The sequence below is a fragment of the Tyto alba genome, unplaced genomic scaffold, assembly GCF_018691265.1.
Source record: "Tyto alba isolate M040663 unplaced genomic scaffold, T.alba_DEE_v4.0 Super-Scaffold_28, whole genome shotgun sequence".
Classification (NCBI taxonomy): Eukaryota; Metazoa; Chordata; class Aves; order Strigiformes; family Tytonidae; genus Tyto; species Tyto alba.
The window spans coordinates 12,004,281-12,030,792 of NW_024881302.1; the positions used below are offsets into that span (position 1 = coordinate 12,004,281).

Consider the following 26,512-nt stretch of genomic DNA (forward strand, 5'->3'; position numbering starts at 1 on the left):
ACAAAGGCACAGCTGGCATTTCATGATTATTTTCTTAAATGTTTGACGTTTCATCTAGTTCCTTCCTGAATTTTTCTTTCCTGTGTAATTAGTTAGGGGAAATTATGATTTTGTGGTATAAGTTGCATTTAAAACTTGACAGAGTGCTGTCTGGTAATCATGTCAGTTATTAAGAAAAACATCTGGAAGCTGAAAATCTATAGTATGTTATTGGAAGTGCAGACCAACTTTCACAATTTGGCTGTATTTGGAGAAGTTTAGAAAACTGAACTTAATGATACCGGTGAATTTTTAGCAGCAGACATACAGTCACATGAGAATCACCTTAATATTTACAAATTTTAATTTGTGGGAATGAGTAATTATAAAAAAGCTTTAAAGATGGAGGTTAATACACAGATATTCAGACAAATTTAGTGTTTATATGCTCTAAATGTTCAATAAATTGGAGCCCTTGTTTAGAAATCAAATTAGATAACATTGAATTATGGATTAATATGATACTGGATAGGGAATATACTTAGTTGTGTTTTTTTTTTAAACAGCACTTAGATAACTGATTAAATATTTACTGAAAGGAAGAATAAATACCTTGACTGTGGGCTGGTTTTAGGCCTTTTTGGTGTTTCAGTCTTCTAACCTCTTCCTTTTGTATGTTTTGGTTTGGGTTTTTACATCTTTAATTTTTAACCTCTTTCACTGATATGTATAGAAACCATAACATCAGCTTCAGCCTTTGGGCATGCAAACCTTTCAAAGAAGAAAAAGCCTATATACTAGGATTCATCTCTCAGAATCAAAGCAACATTGTGTGGCTGAGCAATGTATGGAACCTTTTAGGCTAATACTTATGACTTCAAAGCTAAAACTGGAAAACCTTGTTAATGTTGTATGAAACGGCATTTAATAAATGCCAGCCTTAAAGATAACTGTGATTTTTATCTTTTTTTAAACTTTTCTAAATTTAGTATGCAGTAGAATTCCATTGCCATAATCATATGTGTGTATATATATATATGTACACACATACTCTAAAATGCACTAATAAATGAAATGTGAATGACAGAACAAATATGTCTGAGTTGTTGTCCTAGCAAAAAGCCAAAATGTAGTTGTAAATGGTTTCCTTTTTCTTTATAAACATTCATTCATATTGGAATCTATGGAAATCTAAACTATATTTCTGTTATTAAAAGAAGTTATAGTGCATAGTTATAACTGGCATTTAAACTTCAAAGTGTGAAGACATTCCAGCTCTTAAGGAATTATGCAAGATGGAGTTGAAGGAGCTAGGACTGGTCTGTAGTTGAGTTAAAAGGAGTGAGTGATGCACCTCTAGCACTATTATTCTTGCCAGAGGTAACTGGAAAGACAAATAACTAATGTGTTAGAATTTGAGTAGTAATGTGGCAGGTGCTAAAAGATGAGCTTAGAGCATATTGAAATTAGTTAGTTCTAAGGATTTTTAACCTAATAAGATACTCTTAACATCACAAAACTGCAAAAACTGAGAGCAGCTTGTATTCTTAAGTTTTTAATAGGTGGACTAGAATGTAACTTTTAAAATAAAGAATATTTGTGACATTTTTATGATTTTTTTTCTTTTCCCTATCTTTATTTTCCAATTGACCAGAAATGTGCTGAAACAGACACTACAGAAAGAGGCTAGAGATACAAGGTAAGTGCTGTATCTTAAAACATTTAAACTTTCTAAAAACAGTTTTGTAAAGCTGCCATTTTTTAGTGAGCAGTGTATCGCTTTAAATTGTACTGCTTTTATAATCCTATTAAAATGGAAGATTTTACAAGAGATAAGTTCTCATACAGACAGGAATTTGGGGATATGTAGTACCTGTGTTACATAAGAGTGAGTTACTGTGACGTTTTTGCTTTGCTGTTTGATATGAGTGGTTTTTAATCACCTCTTAGAATTTTGACTTAAATATTTTTATGTTGAATAAATAATATTTTCTTTCTTTTAAAGGGCTGTCATAGTTGCATGCCTTCACAGATTATGTTAGCCTTTCTAAGTATTAGTAGTTTTGATATTGGGGGGTAAAACTTTGGCCTATATTACATTTTGTTTATTTTTAACAATTACTATTCAGGGACTCAGGTTACTAGTACCAGTGTAGCACCAGAGCACTTAACAGCACAGCACTTCCAAGGTACCATGAGATCCAATGTGTTTTGATTAAATAAATCCAGCTATAGATGAGGAGAGGAAACTTCTTTCTTGAAGGCAATAACCAGGAGTATTTAATGGCTGCTGATAGAGTTCTGTTTCAGTAGCTATTGGGAAGGGACTCAAGCAGCTTAATAAAATAAGGAATTTGGGGTATATCAACTAAAGCACTCTCAGTTTTGGAACTATGTGTCTCTGATGTTCAGCTGAAACAGCGGAAAGTTCTGATCCCATCCCTTCCCCATCTTCTATATGGGGGAAAAGGGCTTTGTTGGAGGGGGTGGGGGGTTGCTTTGTTCTCAGAATAGCTGAGACAGAGCATCAAGCTTAAAGCCTCCTTGATAATTTCTACTGAGGCCCCTCTAAGATGAAACAGAGCATTGGCTCCACATCTGCAGAAAAAGCCAGACACTGCATACAACCTTCATGGCTAAGAACTGCTCCAGAGAATGGAAGAACAGCAAGACAAACAAAACTTCTTGGATGTACGCAGAAGGTGGTATGTATCTGCAGCATTGATGTATTCCAGCAAACCCCAGAACTGTAGTGTTGGGCAAAAAATTAGCAACTGGAAACACTTCATAAAGAGTAGGGGACCTTAGTTTAACCTGAAGTTAAGGTGTGTTTTAGGGTTGCATCCAGACTACATGAAGAAGAGCAGGTTTGATTAGACTTGGCAAACCAGTTCACTTCATGTCCTGGTTTAGTAAATCTGCAACCTTTGTTTCTTACTGTGAATATATTTGCTACTTTTTTTAGCAGCATGCCTGAAAAAAGAGATCAACACCTGAAAGTAAGCCTGTTTGCACTTGACAACCATGAATGTGTCATGTTTGCTTCTTTAAATGAAATCATTCTGTGGTGCATTGAGCACAGTGAACGAGTATTCCTGGTGGTGTTTCTTAAGTGTTTTTATCACCTGAAGTTCAAGAGCCTAAATTGCATAATACTAATGATGGAATAAAACTTTTTCAAACTATTATTCTGTGTTAAAAATTGACAGCTGCTGTAAAACTACTCTTAGGGGTTGTTGAGGCTCTATTGAAGCCACAGCCACAAAAATCTTCCATATCCTGAAACTCCAAAGCAAATGCATATTACAGAATTTATTAAAGTGTTCAGATTACTGTTATTAAATCCAGATGTTAATATAACAGTTTTGCACTTGTGCAATGAAATGAATCTCTGTGATCATTGACTCAGTAGACAGTATTTTAAGATTTCATATTTTGGTACTTAGCTAAAGCCATTAAATTGGCTAAAGCAAATTAAATGTTTGAAAATTGGATTAAACCTGGGCATGATGCCAAAAGCAACAAAGTGAGGGAGAGTCATGGTCGAGCTCAGTTTTGATCTTCACACTGATGTTCTAAACAAGTGAACAAAACACTAAAAATAAAGACAGGCAAAAATCACTGGTTTTCTTTTCTTCTAACTGAATTTAGGAGGTAATTAGCCCTAATTTGTATCACTGAGAAGGATGGACAATTGCATTTTTATTTCCACATTTTTTCTAATGTTAGAAGTCTGCTGGAAGGCCAGGGAACAGTTGTTGAAAACTTGACTGAAAATTCTACAGACATTAAAATTAGTTTGCCAGTCATTCTTCATTATAAATGTAAAAGAGGTAGCTCATTAAATTCCATCAGAGAAACTCATTAAAATAGAGTTGAAGTTGTTACTGTATTGCAGTAAAATCCAGTTAATACCCATAAATGGTTCTCATATCTCGTGAAGTGGCACGTTTCTCAGTATTTCCTATAAAAAAAATAAATAGAAGGGACATTGAATTCCAGCTGCTGACATCCTGTCTAATTACATTGCTGACAAAATCCTTAATTTTGTTCCTTTTTTTTAAAAATGAAAATGTATTGTTTGTTAAAGTTGTAATCCAGCAAAGCTTTAAGCATGTGTTTATGAGACTAAATTGGTTGCACAAAGTTGAACACATGCTTAAAGCTTTTCAGGATTTAGAACCACATGTTAGTAAAGCTGTAGGAAAGTAATAGTTGTGACAACATAAGCAAAGAAATCGTGTATGAATGTCATTGTGGTGAATGTGTTCCTTCTTGTACTGTAGTGTTAGAGATGCAATTTTGTGTATGAGTAATCTCTTTTACATTGATAGGCATTCAGTATAAATTGTGAATGATGGTCTTATTAAGTGTTTATACTTAAATGTTATATGAGAGAACGTCACCATGAATCTCATTTTGTGTTTTAAAATGCTGCATTAGTTGTATTTGTTAACAATATTTGTGTATGTTGTGAATTAGCCATCTTTGTCAGCATGTTTCATTCTTGTATGTAAGTGACTTTGGAAGTGTGAAAGCAAAGGAGTGTGTGTGTGCTTTAATAATATTTCTTTGGTAGTAATTGGGCAGACGAGGGCCTCAGAATATGTGTATTTTGAAAATGGAGCTTGATGAATATGCTAAGGTTACTATACAGAAATTGATGGGATCTTTATGTTCATTATCATTTGTCTGAATTGTACCATTTGTGTATTATTTTAGGAGTTTTTGATTGGACTAATAAATCTCTCAACTATTTTAGAGCATTTGTTTTTTCATGATGATATCGTGTTACTTGGTAGGTTATTTTTTTAGGATTTTCTCTTCAAAAAAATACCATCTTAAAAATATCTTCCCATGGCAAATACAACCCAAGGTAACCAAAAGAAATACCTTAATATTTTTCTAATATTTGCAGTATGTAAGTTGTATTCTTTGTACAGATATACTCTCTATAAATATACTTAATATATTATAAGGGGTTTTTTTTAAAGACTTGTAAACTGCATGAATTAGGAAATAGTTTTAAAAATCTGTTTGAATCAGCTCTTGACACCATTTAGTACTGATGTGTCAGACTTTCTATTAATTCAAATAAAATAATTTTTTTGGATGGCAGTATGCTTGTTCACACATTTTCCTCTCATATTTGTGCTCACTGTGCATCCAACAGAAGGAAATAAATTTATATACACTCCTAGTAAGAACATTCTGAAAATTTGTAAATTCAGACTCTCATTGATTTGGTATCACTGTGCAGCAGCATTTGCTATGGAATTGAATGCAAAATTGACAGTGAAGCTGTGGTTTTGGGTGTTAGTTCTCATTTTCAAGTTTTTCACTCTTAGAATGTGAAATTGCAAGAATTTAGTGCTTGCACTCCAGATGAATAGATGAGTAGATGAACTTGTACTGATTAACGTGTTTTTGCAAACCTTGAAGTTTTTTCAGATAAGAAATCCAAAACTTAAAATACAATTTGCAAGAAGTGAAAGTGTTGCTATCACTGAATACTGAGGAATTACTTCAAAAGCAAAGTTGATCAGTTAACAGGTCATTTGTTTAGGACTTGCTGTTATTTCTTTAAAAATTTTCAGTGCTTCCATAGTTGGCTTATATAGTTTAGGTAAATTATTGAGAATAATCACAACATGGTCATATAACTGTGTGTGAAGTTACAGGAATGACTGAAAACCTCGTTTTTTTCTAGTTATTCAACACTAATTTCATTTGGAGTTTCTGTACAGCAAAAGGATTTTAATATCCAGTTTATGAGGGCAGTGCTCACTGTGTTTCTAGTAAATACCTAATTCAAGAGAAGTTACTATATTTTACAGTCTTTACTATTTCTGACTTTGTATGGGTTATTTACAATAATGCTTCTTTACATTAATGTCAAATAATACAGCAGCACTCAACTACTTTCACTTGATGTAAAGTAAAGGGTTTGCTGAGCAAATACTACCAGTTTCTGCAAAATGTAAATCAATTTTATGGTTATAGGAATTGCATATCTTCCAAGCTTTAAATAACTCTACAGCTTTAGACAGTTTCAACCAACTTTCTTTGCTTCTATGAATAACATACTGTAATTGGTGATTTCTTCTGGACTCAGATCAGCATGGTGAGGCAAACTCTTCTGGCTGGGGTTCATCCAAGCTGTAGTGGTTAATGGCTCCCTCCTTCCTCTGCCCGATGTTCACCCTTCCTCTGTTCTGCCAGTTTAACTGTTTGCTGTTTTACCAGGTCCTGTTAAATATGCCTGATTTTAAAAACTCATCATGCAAAACTGGTGAAACAGAAAGGTTGAATCTCTGGGAAAGGGTGAAATGCAGATGGTAACAACCTACATCAGCCAGTAGTTCATCTTTCTCTCCCCTGAGAAAGCTCTGAGCAGGAGCGAAGGTGGGCAATATGGAGACAGAATCTGAGACGGAGGATGGCTAAAACACAAGAAGGTACTTTTCTGCAAACTAAACCAGGTTGATAGTTGACAGGAGGCTCTTGAACATAGGCACAGTTCTAAACCACTGTTTCTCAAATATTTGGGGCAGTAATGGGGCCAGAAGGTAGTCCAAAAGATAGAAATCTGTAGCATCTCTTTGATCTGTCTGGGTTCCTGGCATCTGTATGTAAGCTTCTAAAAGCCTAAAGCTGGCTGGCTGAAGAACATGGTCAAGAGAAAAAGATCTATTATGGAAGGATAGTATAGAGAACATTTTTGATGGGTGAAGTAAAAGCTGAGATGAGAAGTGACTTAGTGATACATGGAGGATAGAAAAAAATAGTGCATTCAGGAAGAGGAATCGAGAAAGGAAGGAGGTACTGAAATGATCTGGGGAAGAAATGAACTATGATCTGATGACAGAAAAGAGATAATGAAAATAATCCAAGAGTAAAAGAAAAAGCGATGCTATAGTAATTATATCTGACCAGATAATATGTAATGAATATCTTGTTTTAATCAGATTATCAGTAATTTTCCAATAGGTTTTCTAATAAAACTGAATGGTATATTTTTGGGGGAAAAATATTTTTTTAATGCTGCTCAAAAAATCTTTGAGGAAAGAGTGGCATTGCCCAGATTTTCAGCCTTTTTTTACCGATTTATTCATGATTAAATACCTTGTGTGTTTTAGTAAATGGAACTAGCTAAAGTGTTTTGAAGCAGACTTACCCTAATAAATTACATTTGATGACTGTTAAGTGATGGAGGTGTCTTGCATATCAGAAGGAATACTACAGCAAGTATATTTACTGTTATGCTGCTGAGGACCAAAAATGCTTAGTATACAAATAAAATTATTATGTAGAAGAAATTATGACTTGAAGTACTTTTTTAGGCTCATGAGTTTTTCAATTGACTGTTATTCTAGTTTTCATGTGTTCATGAAAAGAAATGTTCAGTAAGAGGTTTTTTATTAGCATTATGCAGAAGGGTATTAGGAAAATCTACTAAAAAATACTTCAGTCTGTGTTTTAAGGATTTTTTTGGGCTTAGTGAAACTCATGAAGTTTAGTCCACATTTGAAGTACAGTTTCAGCAGAGGGGAGAGAACTGTTCAACCACTTAACTTATTGAAACATGACTAAGATGATACATGTTGTCTTTTCTTGGAGCCTCTCATTCCACCCCGACCAGAGATTTTTGCCTGTTCAGATTTGTTCTCCCAAACCATTTTAGTTCAGGTTAGCCTAGTTAGCAAAGGTAGCTGTTCCAACTCGTTGATTGAGCTCTCTGTGGGTAAGGAGCACCCTGCCAACAGCTAACCCAGCAGTGCAGAGAGGATCATAACCAGAAATTGGGTAGTGAAAATCATCTGAGAGACTGGTCATTTTGTCAGCCAGCACAACTGCAAGTGGACTCGGTGGTTCTAACAGAAATGGCCTATATTTAGTACTATGCCATTGGAACTAATTAGTCAATAACTATAGTTTATCTTTTAAAATCATTTGGAATAGATACTCTAGTGGTGGCAGGTGTTCTATGTTGTATTAAGGAAAAACTTGTAGTAAGAGCTGTTTAAGTTTTGTAAAAATAAGGCAGTATTGCACAGGAGCTTTGTATATTAGTGTAGCAGACTTCAGTAATGGTGTCTCTTCCTTTTTATTTCAGAAATATCCTGTTCTTTAAATTGAGGGGGGGTACAGGAGGGTATAGAGAGTCTGTTTTTTTTTACACAGATCATATCAATGTTAAGTGGATTCTTTGTGTTATTACTTTCATTGTAAATTTCTAAATATTATTTGCCTTAAATATGATCCTTGGAAATAGCCTCAACTGAGTGAAGGAAATAATTTGTTGCAGTCAGGCTTTCTAATTTTTAAATCTCTACACATGTGAAATTTATATCTTTGAATACAACAGGCCTTTTTTCCTATGTTTATTAACTTTCTGTTGAGTAGTTCTTGAGGTTTTAAGTATTTCTGAAGACCATTATGTTTGTTTCTTGATCGACTTATTCTTGGTTACTGCCATTTCTGCATAAACACAGGACTTTTTTTCTCTTTTATAACTGAGATGGGAGTGATGATTGTTTTATATGGAAAAGGCTTAATGTTTTTTTTTTCACTTCAAGTTTTATTACAAGAAAATCCCAAGAAATACAGAAATTAGATGTGTTACAGCTGTTAGATGTAGCAATTTGTGCAGAAGTCTACCATAAACAACTTTATGGTTACCATCTATCTCCTTATTTATTTATTTTAAAACAAACAGCTTTGTAGGGAATAAAATACTGGAACACACAGTAGTTTAACAGATAAGACTTCTTTGAAAGTAGCCTTAGGCAACGTAAACTGTCCTGATCCAGAGTTTCTTCCCTATTAGTCTTTAGCTAATTTCAGTGTGGAAAATGGAATTCAAGTTCATTTTAGCTTTGGAGATCGTGAGAAATTGGTTCTTAAAGCACTGAGGGCATTGACTGTGGATTATAGCATTAAGCTGTTTAGAACATCAGAGTTTTTAGGCACCATACTAATAACGTACTTTTTCTGGTTATTTGAGTATGGGTGTTGATCTGGGGATTACGCTTGATCACTTACAATCTTGGTTCTGTATTTATAAAGAAATGGTAAGTGATATTCCTTCCTGTGGTCTTACTCTGCTCACAGAAAGTACTGTTGGCTTTGGTAGAAGAAATGTTCTTGATTTGAGAATTAAGTTTGGCTTTTGTTTAATAAAGACTGTTATTTTTTCTTTAACAAAATTATTTATTTTTTTTATAAAGTCACAGTATTATGTTTGTGGTTTACCTTCATGCTTAATTTCCAGTGGTTGGGAAGCTGGGGGTTGGGTTTTTGTAGCTTGTTTTTTTTCCTACATGATGAAAGTCTGTGCTTAATGCCTGGAGTTTAGCATTCTTTTAGTATGCATCCTTATTGCATCTATAAAAAAAAAAACACTAATTCTTGGGAACATACTGGAAGGTGTAAATCTGTTACAGCTGGTGTAACTGCATTCACATTCTGACCTTCTGTCACTGTTGTATAAAAAAATTAGGTCACTTGCAGTGATGTGGGATATGAGCAGTTGAGCAGTGGGTCACTAGCCAAATGTAATGTGACACTATTTGGTTTGCTTTAAGCAAAGGTGTAATAACTTTTCTTTAACCCTGCTATATCAGTAGGTGTAACTTGGAGAAAGCATCAGTTGAAGACTGAGGGCTGAAGAGGTTGTCCTCCTGAAGCCATAAGTCTCAATGATAGCTGGTATATAAGTGATAGAGCTACCGTGCTCTTTCCCTCTTAACTGCTTTTTAAAGTCTGTAATAGAAAGTAATCCTTTTAAGCCAAGCAAATAAACATATTTGCCCAGTTCCAGGAGCAGCTTTGGCTGTAAGAAATAAGTATATTGACCTCATTCTGACTCTAGGATAATGACAAATACAGTGGAGAACAATTTACATGTATTGAGTAGAAGAGTTGGCAATAGCATGAAGTGGTATTATGGGACTGCCAAAATCTTGTGTCACTGCCTCTTCAGTTAAGAAAGATGGGCATTCATACCCACACAGCATGCATGTGATGACTACATGTATTTAATGTATGTAGCTAATTGTGTGTTATCTTTGGGAGCACTACGGGAGCCTTCAAAGTCTTAAGGAGGTAGCATACCCAATGGCTTTGTCAAAGCAGGACAGCAGCACTATAAAAAAATAATCTTAAAAATTCCATCACCTTCTTTAATTAGCCCTTAGTCATACTTTTGTGACACATTTTGAATAGCAGCGTCATCTAATGTAAATTGAATTGTTGAAAAGAAGCGATAGTCCCATGAACTTGTAAGCCAGACATATTAGTTGTTTGGTACTAGGCCTCTGTTTTCTAGTTAAAGGAAATAGAATCGAGAGAAGATTAAATACTTCTAATAACTTGCAAAGTGAACCCAGTCATTTAGGACAGTTAAACACATACAGTAATGCTGTGCCATGCTTTTTTCAGGGTGGTTATGTGATCATAAGAAAGAAAAGAACTGAAACGAGAATATTTTAGGTGAACTATAAGCACTTTGCATAAATCAAATGAAGAACACATAGTAAATAGCTCTTGTGCAAGATGTACAGAAAGTTGATTTTTGTCTTTTTTTATTCGAACATTATTCTGCAACCTTTTAAAATTTTTCTTTTGTACATTAGCGGGTTAAGTTTTGCAACTTTTAGTTTCAGAAGTTAAGAGCAACAAGTTGACTGGTTTCCATGGGAGCTAATTCAAGTCATTGTTTGCATTGATAATATCTGAAAATAGTTGTGTTGGTACAAGTCAATATTCAGCAAAAGGTTTGTGAAAGAGATTTTCTAAGTTGTCCTAAGGTTATGAGTAGGGGCAACTTAACTGAGTATCATCTGCGTGCGTGCACCAAGTTGCAGTTCAGACATAGTAATTTTGATAATTTGCAAGATCTCCTAAATTGAAGCTGCTAGTCATACTTCAGTTACAGTATTTTGAATTCATGTCTAATCAGTATTTTGTTTATTGCTGAATGTGAATAATAAGTAAAATTCTGTCCTATAGAAGTTGATTGTATATTTTTAAGAGGTCAAATATCAGTCTTTGATATACCAAATATTATAATAATAAAATTCTGCTAATCTCTGTAACAGTGTATAAAAATATAAGCAAATGATATATTTTTTCAATAAATTTCATTTTATAATGATTGTGTAATGTTCAGTAATGCTTATGAAGGAAGGTAGAAAGTAGCATGTTCAATGGGAAACAGTCCTTTCCTTCCCCTTTGACTTGAACACTAATGCTTTCCTTGCTTTGTTCAATTCAAGGGTTTGGTTTACAGGCACTAAAATAAACAGAATAGCACCTGCAGCTTAGTCATAAATGGGAACATCTTGAAGTCACTAAGCAAACAAATGAAATCATGGAGTAATTTAACCTTTTCTGAAATGCCTTAGATGCCCTGCGGACATTCATGTTTAAGATACATCAGCGTTTTGGCTATCCAAGGACTCCAAACACACAAAGAAATTGTTAAAGACTATAATCTAATTTATTGATAAAAATTACTGATGAATTATTTTCTAAACTGTCAGAACACATCTTGTAAAAAGCTGTCTATATTTTCTCTTGATTTTGTTTAATAAATGCCCACTTGTAAGACACGATGCTAAAATGTTTAGCAATTGTATGATGTGTTCATATAAATATTTGACCCTTACTCCAGACTTGAGCTATCAAGCACTTCTATAATACCAAAATGAACACTTGTCTTTTGACTTCTTTGTATGTTGTCAACTTCAATTACATAAATAGATTCTGCTGGCTACACTGCTTGTTTGCTGGCCACAGGAGATCATGGAGCACATGTTATCTTACTAATTCCTTCTACAAAGTTCTGTTATAGACCAGAAGTACTGAACTTGCTTTTTGTCAGGTAAATCTGAGTTGATCTTGCAATTGTTTGAATGCTACTGCTTAGTGCTTCGTATTAAAATGGATATTAAGAACTTCTGATTTTTTTTTTATTGGAATTCAAATGAATTGCTTCTGAAATATGTCACGTTTTGTTGGAAAAAACAGATCTAATTTAAATGTGTAGAGAGCCACAAGGTTGAGAAACTAGAACCATCATTTGTTTGCACACCAATAATTTGCATGTTTTATGGGGTTTTGTTTGTTTGTTTCTTTGTCTTGCTGAATATAGGTATTATAAAACTGACCTCATGTTTTCTAAGCTGAGTCTGAATTTATTTGCTGCCAGGGTTAATAAAGGCATTTTAAATTTTAGTAGAATATTAAAACAAATGTAAAATATTGACAATCAACATCATCTTCATAGACTGAAAAAATAGGTATGTCATATTTAGATTTTTATGAGCATTTGCAAGTAGCATATTTCCGTGCACACTGTGTGCATGTGTGTAACATCTAAACAAGATATTACTTCATGTTTTACATTTTTAAAGTATTTTTATGAAGCTGTTTATCTTAATGTAACTAGTGAGGATATGTGCTATTACAACTTCACGTTTATTTAATCAAGTTAATCCAGCTGAATGATAGCGTTTTCTCAGTATGAACATTGTTGACTAAGAATATCCACAAAAAGATGAGATGAAAGAAATTATGTCTGCTTATAAGGTGATTAAAAGTAAAGAATTGTTGAAGACTGTATCTGGAAGTCCTTCACTTATGACAAGTTGTAGGACAATGTTTATCTTTTATACTTTCAAATGTTGTTGCCATAATTCTTGTTGCTACTGAGTGCTTAGATAGCAACTGTTAGGAAGGGTGGACTTAACGTTATTTCATCTACAACTAGTATCTCCTTATCGTGGTTCAGAGTTTTCAACATGAATTAAGTCTTTATGAACTTTCTGTTACAAACAGCACTGTACTGTAAGTTAAGCATAGCGTAGCTTCTGCTTATAAAGCATTGTGTCAGTAGAAGGTATGTTAAAAGATGTTCTGGATTATCTAGATGGATTAATAGATGCTAGCTTTGGTTTTAAATAGTTTGCATAGTGACCTAGGTGACCATATCTCTCTCTTAGGTGAGAGAATAGCAAAGCTGTTCATACTCTTCTTTGAAGAAGGTGGTTGTTGACTGGGTATTATCTTTAGGAGGCAGCTAACCCTAGACTCTTTTTGTTTGGTCCATCAGACCATTTGTTTGTTGATTTTGATGGATGCTGCAGAGTTACTTTCATGACTGTTCCTTAAAGGAAGGTAGTAGATTTGAAAAGTCACATATAATCAGTAAACAATTTAAACATCACTTCCATCTGAAGGGAATTGGGTTTGTTTTTAGTGACTTAAATATTATGCATGTTGAACCTTGGCTTACATTACTTAAAATATTTGTAAGAAGTTTAGCATTTTGGATACATTTTATTATTAATTACCATTTTAAAGCCCACAGGTGTGAACACAGAAGATAATTAATATATCTGCTTAGAACATCTTTGAGACCTTCAAGTATTTAAACACTAAGCTTCACAACATTCTTATGAGTTATATCCTTTCTACTGAAGGGTTATGTGAAGCCCAGAAGATTTTACCAAATGTTATTTGAAGAGGTTAGTTTTGAGAAGGCAGTAATATGAAAAATGAATAGGTAAATCATCTGTATGGCCCTACACAGCAACAGGGTGAGCTTTAGCTTCCCCACACTACAAGAGGTGTGGGAGGCTGCCTTGTTCATCACAGACCCACACTCTCTGCCTGATAATTCATTTGCACTTAGCAGGCCACATCTCCCTTTACGAATGAGGTGACTTTTTTTGCCTGGAGATGGTATAGGAAGGAATGTATCATCTGGTATTCTGTTAACTCATCCCCTGCCTCTGTCCAGATATAAGTAATTTTCTATACTTTACCCGGTTTATGGTGTGCATTTGTTAGTGTAGCTTCTTTCTTTTCAGACTTGAATCAGTCCAAAGACTTAAGCTTAAGATTTCCTTCTGAGAGTTAGTAAAGAGACTCTGTGTAGCATTGTCATCAAAATATGCAAAAGCATTAAATGAGTTTCTGGTAGTCTTCTATTGTTTGCTCAGTGGTATTAATTTAGCTAGAGTAGACAGCTCCAGAAATCTAATCTCAATAATTTATTAAATAAAAGAGGAAATTTAGCTGAAAAATTATTCTGGTCTGGACTCCATGTGCCTTTAAGAAGCATGTCATTCCAATTACTGGTGTGGTGAAAAGCATGACAGGACCTCAGTTCTGTCATATACCTCTGCACACTGTTTATAAAGAAATTAATAGGAGCAGTGAGTTTTTGATAATGCATAATCCAAGATGATTACTCATAATTAGTCAGCCGTTGATACTTCTCATCTTTTTTTGCTTTTGTCTAATTACCTTTGTAAAAATAGCTGTATGATTTAAATCCTTGTTGCTGTGTATTTTACCACAAAATTTATCTTCATTGGTATAGCAACACTGCATTTTAACTGTAGGACTGTAATTGCTCTTTCAATATAATAATGTCAGTTTTAATTTCAAAGTTCACACACTGTATCCAAAATACTTTTAATGAGATATGCTGTGTAAGAAGCTAACCACAGAAGTTGCAAGCAACACAGAGTTGTCAGCAGCATTGATGGCTGCATATCTTTGGGAAAAGGAACAGCATTATACTGTGTGAAGTGGAACACTAAAATGGTTGAATACTTTCGAGACATCATTAAAATTGTCTTTTGGTCTTTTAATCCACTACGGAATACATGAAATGAGGGGTCTAAATCTCATTAGAATATGCATTGTTCTTGGAACAGAGGCAGACTTAATTTGAGACATTTTCTCCAATCAGTGAAATGATAGAAGTCAGATAGTAATTAGATTAACATATTCAGTTAACTTACTGATAATGTGAATTCTTATTAATAGCAAGTACTTTCCATGTTTATGCCCATTTTGTACTCAGTCATATATTCATCTGCGCTGGTTCTAAGTCCTGTTGCAATAAGTAGATTTGAAACCTATTGAGAAAACAATAAAAAAAAAGAACTTTTCTGTAACAGTTTATTGTTAAAATTGCAGTGCTAAATGCAAAAGGTTAATTTTTGGTTTTTGCATCTTTACTATTCTAAAAACACCAATATACGAGATGGTGTAAAAGACAGGCTAGTGATTTAGTGATGTGGAGGAACAGCTAAGTGTCTTTTAGATACTTTGTAAGTATTTTAATTGATTTTTTTAAATTATTTAACAAGTAGTCTGTAGAGTTTAGGGGAAAATTTCATATGGACATGCTGAAAAAACTATTTGGAACAATTGTAAAGGGAGGCCCAATAGCTCTTCATGTAGGAATTTAGTATCTCAGACATAGAATAAGATGTAAGCACAGGTGAAATGAAATTGTGCATATATGATATGTGCTAGTGTCTACCAAATGGAACATGCTGCATTTTAGAGGTCACAGAGAAACCATTATGTACTAGACTAGGCGCATTACTGTCTTTGTAGCAGACACCTAGATTTGATATTGGTCCAGGAGCTGACTTGAGATGTATTTCCTGCAGCCAACCCTACTGTTTGTTTCTTAATTTTCTTTTTACCCCTTGCTGATAGGCAGCATGCCAAGAGGAGTCATTCTGTAAATCATTGCATCTTTTCCTTTCTTTGAAGTGGGTATATCCCCAGTTCTTGTCTCTGGGAAATGACTCTCATGGCTTACAGTTACTGTATTGTTCAGTGAGCTAAATGTTCCTGTGTATTTTGAATGTTTGTGTCCAAGTCCTACTTGTATTGATCCTGTAGAGAAAAGGAGGTACTGAGCATTCCAAGGGTCTGACCACTGGGACTCTACTAATTTGAAGATTAGAAAGGAAGTTTGCTGTAGGCAAACAAATCTGTGCACTTGATAGGGCCAGCTGCATTCTGAAAGCATAGTTCTTGCCCTTCTTTTATGAAATGGCAAGAGGAATTGCCAAGTTAGTCTCATATTGTGATTTATCAGATTATCTCTGATTCAAATCATTAATGCTTACTGTTCAAACAGAAGTAATACTTGAAACTGTAACACTAGTTGAAACCTAAATGCTTATTACCACTCTGGTGTTAGGGATCATCATCCCCACTATACAGATTTTCAAGTCTTTCTAGGCATTGACAAGGAGATCCCAAGAGCTTAATGCCAGTGACCTTCACTAGCAACTGTTAAGCTAACCTGCTGGATTTGGTGCTTATGCTTTTTGTCATCTTTAGTGTTTTCTGACACATTGAAGAAAAAAAAACTTCAACAAAACCACAAACCCAACATTTTGCAATTCTGGTGTTCTTCCCACTAAAGATTCTGGTGTATTACAAACTGATAGCTATATCAGTTAAAATTTTACTGAGTTTTATAAATGGCGAAACTTAAACCTAGGTGATTTGACTGCTGATGTTCACAGCATGATTCTGTAATAAATTCTATACTGGAGCCTGGTATTGCTAATATGTAATCTGGTGTGATTTAATAATTTGATACTGTATTGTGTATAGTGACCTAAGGTCCTTGCAGGTGACAATGAATGAGCAGTGTTAAGGTCAGCCATTTGACTTGTCCAGAGTCTGAATGCACTGTGATTCTTGAACTGTTTCATTCCAGCAGATTTCTAAAATAAAAGCTGATTTACTACCTAAGTATAATCCAGATTTCACAGTTCCTGCTGTATAAAATACCAGTTTGAGTGTCTCAGGTGGCAGGGAAATATGTATTTTCCTCCCTTCTGAGATTTTTCTAAGGAAATATACTTTGTCTTTTGAAGATAAAATGTTTAAAAATAAAAGAAGCGTTTGTCTTCAGCAGTTAAGAAAGATAGCAACCACCTACAATCAGTGAGAACACTTATATAAGACTCGTATTCTGTACAGGAGTTCTCCTTTGCCAGTACTGGAACACTGTTTCTGTGTAGTTGTCAGATAAATGTGAGCCGAAGCCTTGCTTGCAGTGCTTTTGCATATTCTATTTTGATAGTCTATTCTGAAGGTTAATGAGGCAAGTAATTTTTGTTCTAGTTTTCACTTTACTATTCTTAAACATTTTGCTGAATTCTGTGTAAAAGAAACCAACCAAAAAATATAAAACAACCCAGACCTGAAATCCTTTGGGTAGTTTTATTTTAGTTGCTACAGATAAGGTGGTATTTCCAACACTTTGTAAGTAGAAGTGTTTTTCATACTAAATAGAATGATGGTTCATACAATTTAATAAACCTTTAGATGTCTTAGTTTCAATCAAAGGAGGAGTGGAAACCGCTGAAGTGACAACTCATCTCTGTCAGTCTTGTATAAAATGGTGCTTTCTGGGATTATGCGGAGTAGAATATTGAGACTTTACTATTAGATTTTTATTTTAAGTTGTACTTTTCTTGTACATGTTTTTACTGTTGAGTTTCAGTTATATTATTAATACACTTTTGTGCATAGGTCTGCTTAAAGTCAGGGGTTACATAGATAATGTTTACCATCTGTAAATGCAGATGGCAAATACAAAATTTTTCAAGATTGAGGAGGCTTCACATAAATGAGAAAGTGGAGGCAAACGTGTTATCTTGATTATAAAATAAGATAGTATCATGGTACGTTAAATTCTAAATCAGAAGTTTCTCACTTTGGCACATGATGACTGGGAAGAGTATTTATTGTACAAGGTTTGATTTATTTAATCAAGGTGAACTACTCTTTTTTTTATGTTTGAATTGCTGATGTCCAATCAGTTATATTAGAAATGTCAGAATGAAGTATGGCTTTTGAAAGCTGAAGATAGATGGGAGATGTTCTGCATATCTGTGTTCTGCATAGTCTAGTTTTATGTGAAGTAAATGCTGCTGGTTATAAGCTCCAGCTGACGATAAAGCAAAATTGTATGCATCTTCTCTAGCAGTTAAAATCAGTGTGCTAAATAACAGTAGTGTTTTATTATCTCTTACACAGAAATGTCTTTTTTTCTTCCTGTCTGTTTCTTTTGATGAATTGTTTATATTTTATTATTGCAAGTCTTTAATTTGTCATCTTTATAGTATTGTTTAGATCTTCTGTTCATTGATTCAGTAAGGAGCTGTCATTGAACACAGCATATCTGAGTCAGACCTTGATGGTTTAGGTCACAGACTTTTCCCCCCTACAAAAAAAGTTATTAATGTTGGGTGGAAGTGTGTGTTTTCTCTTTTTGGGGAAGGTCAAAAGAATTTGTTGTTTTAGGCTCAAAAATATTTCCGTAGTCTGATATGGTAGCAGTTAATCAGTAAAAATTAAAAGAAAGAAGAGCACAATGTGATTTGAGATATGACTGAGGGCTTTGAGAAATTTAGACTTTCTATGGATTCTCGAGTGTCTTTCATCCAAAGATCACGTAGCAACATAGGAAGAGGGTTGTTCTAGTGTTAAAGGATCATTTAAAGGGTTGTTCTAGTGTTAAAGGGAAAATACCTGGATTTTTAGCAGCCTATAGGTAAAGGGCCTTGCAGAACCCTTGCAGCAAGAAATTGAGAGGGTCTTCTGCATGTAACAGTGTGTGGTGATATCATCCTGCTCTGTCAATCAGTACAGACGACTGCTTGAGGAAACAAAAAAGGCATCAGCTGTGGTATTTCAATGTAAGTGCTATAACCTGTTTTCAGTTTTCCTTCTAGAGGCCTGTTCCTGTGAAATTCTGTGATGGTAAAGGATAATAAACTGTAATACTTTTTTTAACAACTTTATTTTTAGTCGTTAAAATTGTTTATCCAAAAGATTTAAGACAAGGAACTTGCAATGTCAGAGACTTTACTGTGAACTGGAAACTTTGAAATTAGAATTAGAGTTCTGCATTGGAGAACTTCGGGTTTAGAGGTTTCCCAATGATTACGTTAGTGTACTATATGAAACCATAGTATAAACTGTAATTGATGACTCAAAATCAGCAATGTCATCTGTGTTACAACAGAACAGCAAGAGACACTATTTATAGGTTGCAGTAGAAGAATCACCAGCTTTGGAGATTTTCAGAACCTGACAAGACAAATTCCTGAGCAGCTGGTAGCCCTACTCTGGACTGCAGAATAGACTAAATGACCTCCAGAAGGTCCCTTCTAACATGATTTAGTCAGGTTCAAACCACAGATTAAGCACATTTTGTGTGAGAAGTCAACTTGTTCTGAGTTGCACTGCAGCGTTGCGATCACTAGCATTTAATATGCTGCATATAATGCTTGCATGCCTTGTTCTTAGTTGCATCTGGACAGTAAAACCACATTTGTGTATATTTCTGAAACTAAAATTAAGAAATGGACATGTAACTAATTTAGCAGTGTGTTGTAGAAGTGATGAAAGTTAAACTGGTTTAATTTAAAGCAAGATATTTAGCTATCTGTCATGGGGAAAAGAGTTAGACAAAGCTAAGATGCAGCATAATGTTAAACCGTTAGTACAAGTAGGTGTTTCTATTAATTTGATATGGATTTAATGGCATGAATACAGCTAATATGTTTAAATCTCTTTGAAAAGTGACTCCAAGAAATAATTCACAGCTAATAAATTGTGGATAAAATGCTGTGAATATGAGCAGACAAGCAGCTAAATTTTCACTTTAAAATTCTGCTCTGAAGAGGCTTGCTTTGATAATAATGTACTTAATTTGTATGGGTGAGTAGGAGTTTGAGGAGAGTGCAATGTCAGGAAATCGAATGAGCGCTGGGTAAATGATGCTTCTAAAAGCTAAGAACAAAGAAAAAAAATCTTGCATAACAGTAAGTTAATGTGTCTTCATTTAATGTGAAAGCACCAATTGGTAACTATGGAAAATAATGAAAAATATGCACTTAACCATCACAGTTGTTCTACTGAGGTATATATCAAGCAGTACTTGCTTATATTTCTTATTTTTAAATTGGCACTTTCAGCAGTGTGATTCTTTACCCCTTTTCTTAGTGCAGGCCATTCTTTGATGGTCATGATAATTTTGTCATCGTGATGTTTTTTAAAATATCAAGTAGCACTTGAAATATTTTGTGTATGGTCATTGAAACACATGTTGCATTTTAAAAACCTTTAAATACAAACCCCAACACAGGTGGTGTATATATATATATCTAGCGTACTTGAAGTTTGAAATTTAAGGTTGAGTATGGGCAAGCAGTAGCATTTCTTAAGAAAAATAACTAAAAATAAACAATTTAAAAATAATAAGACATTTCTTCAGTTTTTGGGTCTTCATGAATTGTTAATATATCATATTGTTTGAGTTTCCAAGGATCCAGGGATGGACTTCATTGATTTATTGAAATTTTAATGACTTGATAGAGTTCTGTAAACTATAAAAAGCCTATACCAGTAATTCATACTTCTGTCTTTCCTCACTATAGATTAATTACCACTTTAACTATAGAAAGGAAAGAAATAATGAATTGGGACTTCTATTCTACTCCATATTTTATAAGAAATAGCTAGTATGCAATAAAATTAATTTGAAAAAAATCATGGCAAAAAGCCCTCCTTGCTAGAGATGTTGAAGAATTAACTAGTTTGAATATAGTTCCTTGGTGGTTGAAGTCCTGTATTCATACTAAAGTTGATTTCTGATCCACAAGAAAGTCCTACAGTGTTTCAAAATATTAAAAGCCATTTGTATGTTATCATACATTGGTTCAGCATTCTCTAATATAAGTTACTGGGGAAAAAAAGAATGTTTTGCTGATAAATGGACTGTGTCACTTGCTAGAAGGTAGGGCACAGGAGCTTCTGGACATCCATTTTGAGACCTAACACTGTGTACTTTTTTTGTCAAAGTGAGCAGAAAAAGTGTCCTCCTTCTCAGAACCAAAAGACTGTTAAATTGCTTGTGGAACTGACCAAGACCAAAAACCAAACAAAAAAAAGTAATGTGTCTACGTGATTTTTTTCTCTTCTTTATTAGTTTTAGCAAGTATAGTGTGGTTAAGAGACTGCTTGCTCTTCCTATCTCCAGACAGTTTAACACAATGGATCACTTGGGGACAGCGGATGCTGAGGATGACTCCGGATCACTAACACGGCTTGCTCCTAGTCCTCACAGTGAAGCAGTTGCGCATGAGTTTAAGGAACTCTCATTGCAGCCCAATCAATACTTACCTCCTCTCAATGAACGGAAGAATGGTGAGTGCAAAAGTGACTGTTTTCATTTTCTCTACATCACTTCAATGTTTTCTATGGGAATAATGGATTTTTTTTTTTTTTTTTTACTTCAAATAATGTTAATTGACTCTCTCCACTTGCTTTTCTTGAACCACATTATGTAAAGTGCTACAGTGTTTGTTATGAAACCGGTCGTGATCAGCTTCACCTCTCATGGCAGCTTGTAAGTCTGACTTTAAAACACCAACTGGAATACCTTGTTGAGGCATATAGGTGGAATTGTTTATATTTTTAAATAGTCTTAAAACCACAGCTAGTGTATAATAGAAGTAGTAATTAAATATTTTTAAGAGTTGTATTATTATCAGTCAAAAAGGGATAATTATCAAGAACAGGTTTTTTTCTTCAAAATAATACAGAATTGAAGTTTCAAATTGTATCCCAGAAAGCTTAATTCACCACATAGTTTAAGGTTGAACAACAAAATAAAAATAAGATTTACATTTTGGGAATCCTTCCAGTATCTTTCCTCATTGTTGATGTTGGCATGACAACGTAGGAAAAAAGCGTTTCCACTGTTACAGTAAGCATCAGGAAGAATTAGGTGTGAATCCAAATGTAGCTTCATTTTTATTGGGGAGAAGGCATGACCTTTTTTTATTGTCATGTTTGTTTTTTTCCTCACACTAATATTTTCTAATAATGAAGATTTGTTTTCCAGTATTTGTAGTAAATAGTGGGAACACTGAAATGTTATAAATGAAGTATTTGCTTTTTGATGCATTTTTTTTAAATCAGTTTAGCTACAGTTAGCTGTTAATTCAGTTGTAATAGTATAAGCATTCTTAAATAAGAAGAAAACTATCTGAATATCCTGGCTTGGAAGCAGAAAAAATTGGGAGATATATTACTAGGCTGTATGTATATCAAATCCCTGGGGACAGGTCCAAGTCATGGTATTCTTTGTTTCAGAAAGACACGGAATATTGTCCATAACCAAGATGCTCCTGTTTACACAATGAGGGACTAACACCATGGTGCCCTGTGTACATACCCTCAGTATTAAGTAGAACTGCAAGAAAGAAAAACATAGTAAAGGAAAAATATGGTAGAGACTTAGGCTTAGCTTGTATAAATGTGGAATGGCAACCTCTTTGAATATTTGAGCTTGTCTCTTACAATTACTTTCTTATTTTTTTTCTATGTATGAAGATCTTGAAATACAGACTACTATGTTAACTGATATAATATAATCAGAGTATTTTAAACTAGTGGAACTACAGCTAATTTACTAATATTTTGACTCTACATCCTTAAGAATTATTTTTTGTAAGGCAGAAAAAAACCCTGTAACTTGGAGGACATTGGTTTTGGTTGGCTACTATTTGATGTTAAATTGATAATAGGTATGTCTATACCAGAAGCTTGTTTTAAGATAAGCTTACAACATTTAACCTTTTTGTCAAGGAAGCAATAGAAATATATATTTAAAGAAAACAATTTCATAATGAGGCTAAAAATGCCAGCACTTAACTCATAAACCTCATCAAAAAGAGAATGTAGTGGGGTTTTTACATCCTGTGTGTAACTATACCTCTGGAAAATTTGTTTGGTGGGTTTTGTTTTTTTTTCATTTCCTGTAAAACTGAAATGGTTGACACTGGTATCTATGTTGAGTCTAAAGTCAAACTTCACATTTCTGAAGGCTACTATCACAAGAGTGCACTGAATTGAACAGCAAATATATATATGTATAAAAGATAGCAAGCTTGTCAGTTTAGTTTTTGACAAACCCTGCTATGACTGTTAAGTATATGTTTATCCCCTTCACTTAAATTCATTGCTTTGTTATCTTCCTGCTTTTACTAATAAATTGTCAAACAAGCTGTAAAATGAAGTATGTGGCTTGAGGTGCTAAAGTTACTCAAGCTCTTTAGTCTTTCATTTTCAGTTCTTCTGTGTTGGACAGTTGTTTCTTTTTATTTTTAGGTATTCTTCCCATAACTTGAAAGTATTTTTGTGCTTTCATGAATTAGTGATATAACTTATAGGTAGGTTTTTTTATTCTCTTCATGTATAATCTACTTCTTGTTTATTTCCCAAAGAAGAGGCAGCAGCAAGAGATTTTGATGCTTAAGGGCTCTGGCTTGTCGTAATAACAGAGGAGATTTTAATAAAAAAAAGTGGGGGTGGGGCAATGAATAATTTGAGAAGCTGCCTCTCACTCCTCTGTTCCAGTTGACCTAAGAACCATTACCCTGTTACTCTTCTCTTCCTCTTATGATTTAGGATACTTTTAAGCATCTGTCCATAGTAAGTATCAGGCCTCCCACAAAGATTTGAATGTCGTCTTTGAGGAAGAGATTGTATGAAGAGTTGTACTGGACAACATTGTCTTCTAATGTTTTTAAGCATCTTGCCCCTAAGAGAATGCTGCTTTAGTAGCATTTAAATAATTCCTAAATGAACTTAAGAGGAGCCTCCTAGTTCTTTTCATGTCCTTATGCAAAAGATCTGACAATATCTGACTTTGGCTGTCTGCTTTTGTTGCTGGAAGTAATGGATGTTTGTGTTCAAATTGCTTTCTTAAAACAAGAGAAAGAGCTTTGGGCACTGTCATCCTCCAGACAACCCAAACTATTGCTCATCCATAATTTCAGATTTAGTAATTTTGGTTAATTTAGTTAAAAATAATTTTTTTGTATAAACAATGAAAATCAGAAGAAAATTTGTGGAAGTAAAATTTGAACTCAATAGATTCATATTAATAGTAGCTTTAATACTTACTCTTTGTTTGTACTTTTTACCAAAACTGGATTTCTTCCGGAGTATTTTAACGTGTTACTATTTTATAAAGTCTGTAAGTATAAGAGATTTCAGTACACATACAGTGGCACTTGATCAAAAAATTCTGAAATGTTTAAGGTTTTTTGTTGAATATTTTTATGCAGAAAGCATTATGCTTACTGTGAGCTTTAGTAGTGATCCTGAAACCTTCTGTTTACTTGAATGAGTCTTTTGGCAGTAGTCCAGTAAAATGCTGAATTATTCTAGTATTGTTCTGCAAATGTTGTTAAGACGACTTGCACAAGTTAGTACAGAAACTACATTTCAAGCTTTTCCAATGACACTAGACGTGTGGGAGGCTTCTGGAATCACAGAATCGTTTAGGTTGGAAAAGACCTTTAAGATCATCAAGTCCAACCATTAACCTAGCACTGCAAAGTCCACCACTAAACCATGTCCCTGAGTGCCACGTCTATATGTCTTACAAATATCTCCAGGGATGGTGACTTAACCACTTTGTTGAACAGCCTGTTCCAGTGCTTGACAACCTTTTTGGTGAAGAAATTTTTCCTAATACCCAATAGAAACCTCCCCTGGCAGAACTTGAAGCTACTTCATCTTGTATTGTTGCTTGTTACTTGGGAGAAGAGACTGACTCCCACCTCGCTACAACCTTCTTGCAAGTAGGTATAGAATGCAGTAAGGTCCACTGAGCCTCCTTTTCTCCAGGCTAAACAACCTCAGTTTCCGCAGCTGCTCCTCGTAAGACCTATGCTCTAGACCCTTCACCAGCTTCATTGCTCTTCTTTGGATGTGCTCCAGCATCTCAATGTCTATCTTGTAGTAAGGGGCCCAAAACTGAACACTGTATTTGAGACGTGGCCTCATCAGTACAGGGGGATGGTCACTTCCCTAGTCCTGCTGGCCACACTATTTCTGATACAAGCCAGGATGCTGTTGGCTGCCTTGGCCACCTGGGCACACTGCTGGCTCGTATTCAGCTGGCTGTTGACCAACACCTCCAGGTCCTTTTCTGCCAGGCAGCTTTCCAGCCACTCTTCACCAAGCTACAGCATTGCCTGGGGTTGTTGTGACCCAAGGGCAGGACCTGCCACTTAGCCCTGTTGAACCACATACAGTTCGCCTCAGGCCATTCATCCAGCCTGTCCAGATCCCTCTGTAGAGCCTTTCTACCCTCAAGCAGATTGATGCTCCCACCCAGGTTGGTGTCATCTGCAAGCTTACTGAGGGTACACTCGATCCCCTTGTCCAAATTGTTGATAAAGATATTAAACAGAACTGGCGCCGGTGCTGAGCCCTGAGGAACACCACTTGTGACCGACTGCCAAGTGGATTTAACTCCATTCACCAGAATTCTTTAGGCTCAGCCATCCAGCCAGCTTTTTGCCCTGTGAAGAATACGCCCATCCAAGCCATAAGCAGCCAGTTTCTTCAGGCGAATGGTGTAGGAAACTGTCAAAGGCTTTGCTAAAGTCTAAGTAGACAACATGCACAACCTTTCCTTTATCCACTAAGCAAGTCACCTTGTCATGGAAGGAGATCAGAATAGTGGAGGAGGACTTGCCTTTCATAAACCCCTGCTGTCTGGGTCTCATTGCCTGGTTGTCCTGGCCATGCTGTATGGTGGCACTCAAGAAGATCTGCTCTATAACCTTCCCTGGGGCTGAGATCAGATTGACAGGCTTGTAGTTCCCCAGATGCTTCTTCCAGCCCTTCATGCAGATGGGTGTCATATCTGCTAACCTCCAGTCAACCAGGACCTCCCCAGTTAGTCAGAACTGCTGATAAATGATAGAAAGCGGCTTGGTGAGCACTTCCACCAGCTCCCTCACTACTCTTGGGTGGAACCCATCCAGCCCCATAGACCTGTGTGTGTCCAAGTGTTGTAGCAGGTTGCTAACCATTTCCCCTTGGATTATGAGGGCTTCATTCTGCTCCTTGTCCCTGTCTTCCAGCTCAGGGGACTGGAACTGCCAGAGAACAACTGGTCTTACTATTAAAGACTGAGACAAAGAAGGCATTAATTATCTCAGCCTTTTCCTCATCCTTTGTCATCCTTTTTTTTTTTTTTTTTTTTTTTTTCTCTGAGTTCCAGCCAAAGCTCCCTGTTCATTCAGACCAGTCTTTTTCCCTGACTACTTGTCTTTCAGCAAATGCGGACAACCGGCTCCTGCCCCTTTAAGACTTCCTTCTTGGAGAACATCCAGCCTTCCTGGACTCCTTTGCCTTTCAGAACTGCCTCCCAAGGGACTCTGTCAACCAGTCTCCTAAACAGGCCAACGTCTGCCCTCCAGAAGTTCCAGGTGGTGGTTCTGCTAACCCTCCTCCTTCTCTGAGAATTGAAAACTCTATCATGATTTTGTGATTGCTATGCACAAAATGGCTTCCAACAATCCCATCACCCACAAGGCCTTCTCTGTTCATGAACAACAAGTCCAGCAGGCGCCTTCCCTAGTTGGCTTACTCACCAGCTGTGTCAGGAAGTTATCTTCCAGGAACTTCCTGGACTGCTTCCTCTCTTTTGTATTGTATTTCTACCAGACATCTGGTAAGCTGAAGTCCCCCACAAGAATAAGGGCTAGCAATTGTGAGACTCTTCACAGCTGCTTGTAGACTATTTCATCTGCCTCTTCATCAAAGAATGGTTTGGGTTAGAAGAGACCTTAAAGACCATCTCGTTCTAGCCCCCCTG

At 35.3% G+C, this 26,512-nt stretch overlaps 1 protein-coding gene across 2 annotated transcripts in view; it reads left to right on the top strand.

Annotated features, from left to right (window-relative positions):
- The window catches only part of MRTFB (myocardin related transcription factor B), a 90,833-nt gene that overhangs the window by 1,661 nt on the left and 62,660 nt on the right, over positions 1-26,512 (top strand). For both annotated transcript variants that reach the window (XM_032983653.2, XM_032983652.2), the window contains exons 2-3: positions 1,634-1,678; positions 20,867-21,033. In XM_032983653.2, coding sequence (XP_032839544.1) covers positions 20,880-21,033 — 154 coding nt within the window. In that variant the 5' untranslated portion in view covers positions 1,634-1,678; positions 20,867-20,879. The remainder of the gene's footprint in view (positions 1-1,633; positions 1,679-20,866; positions 21,034-26,512) is intronic.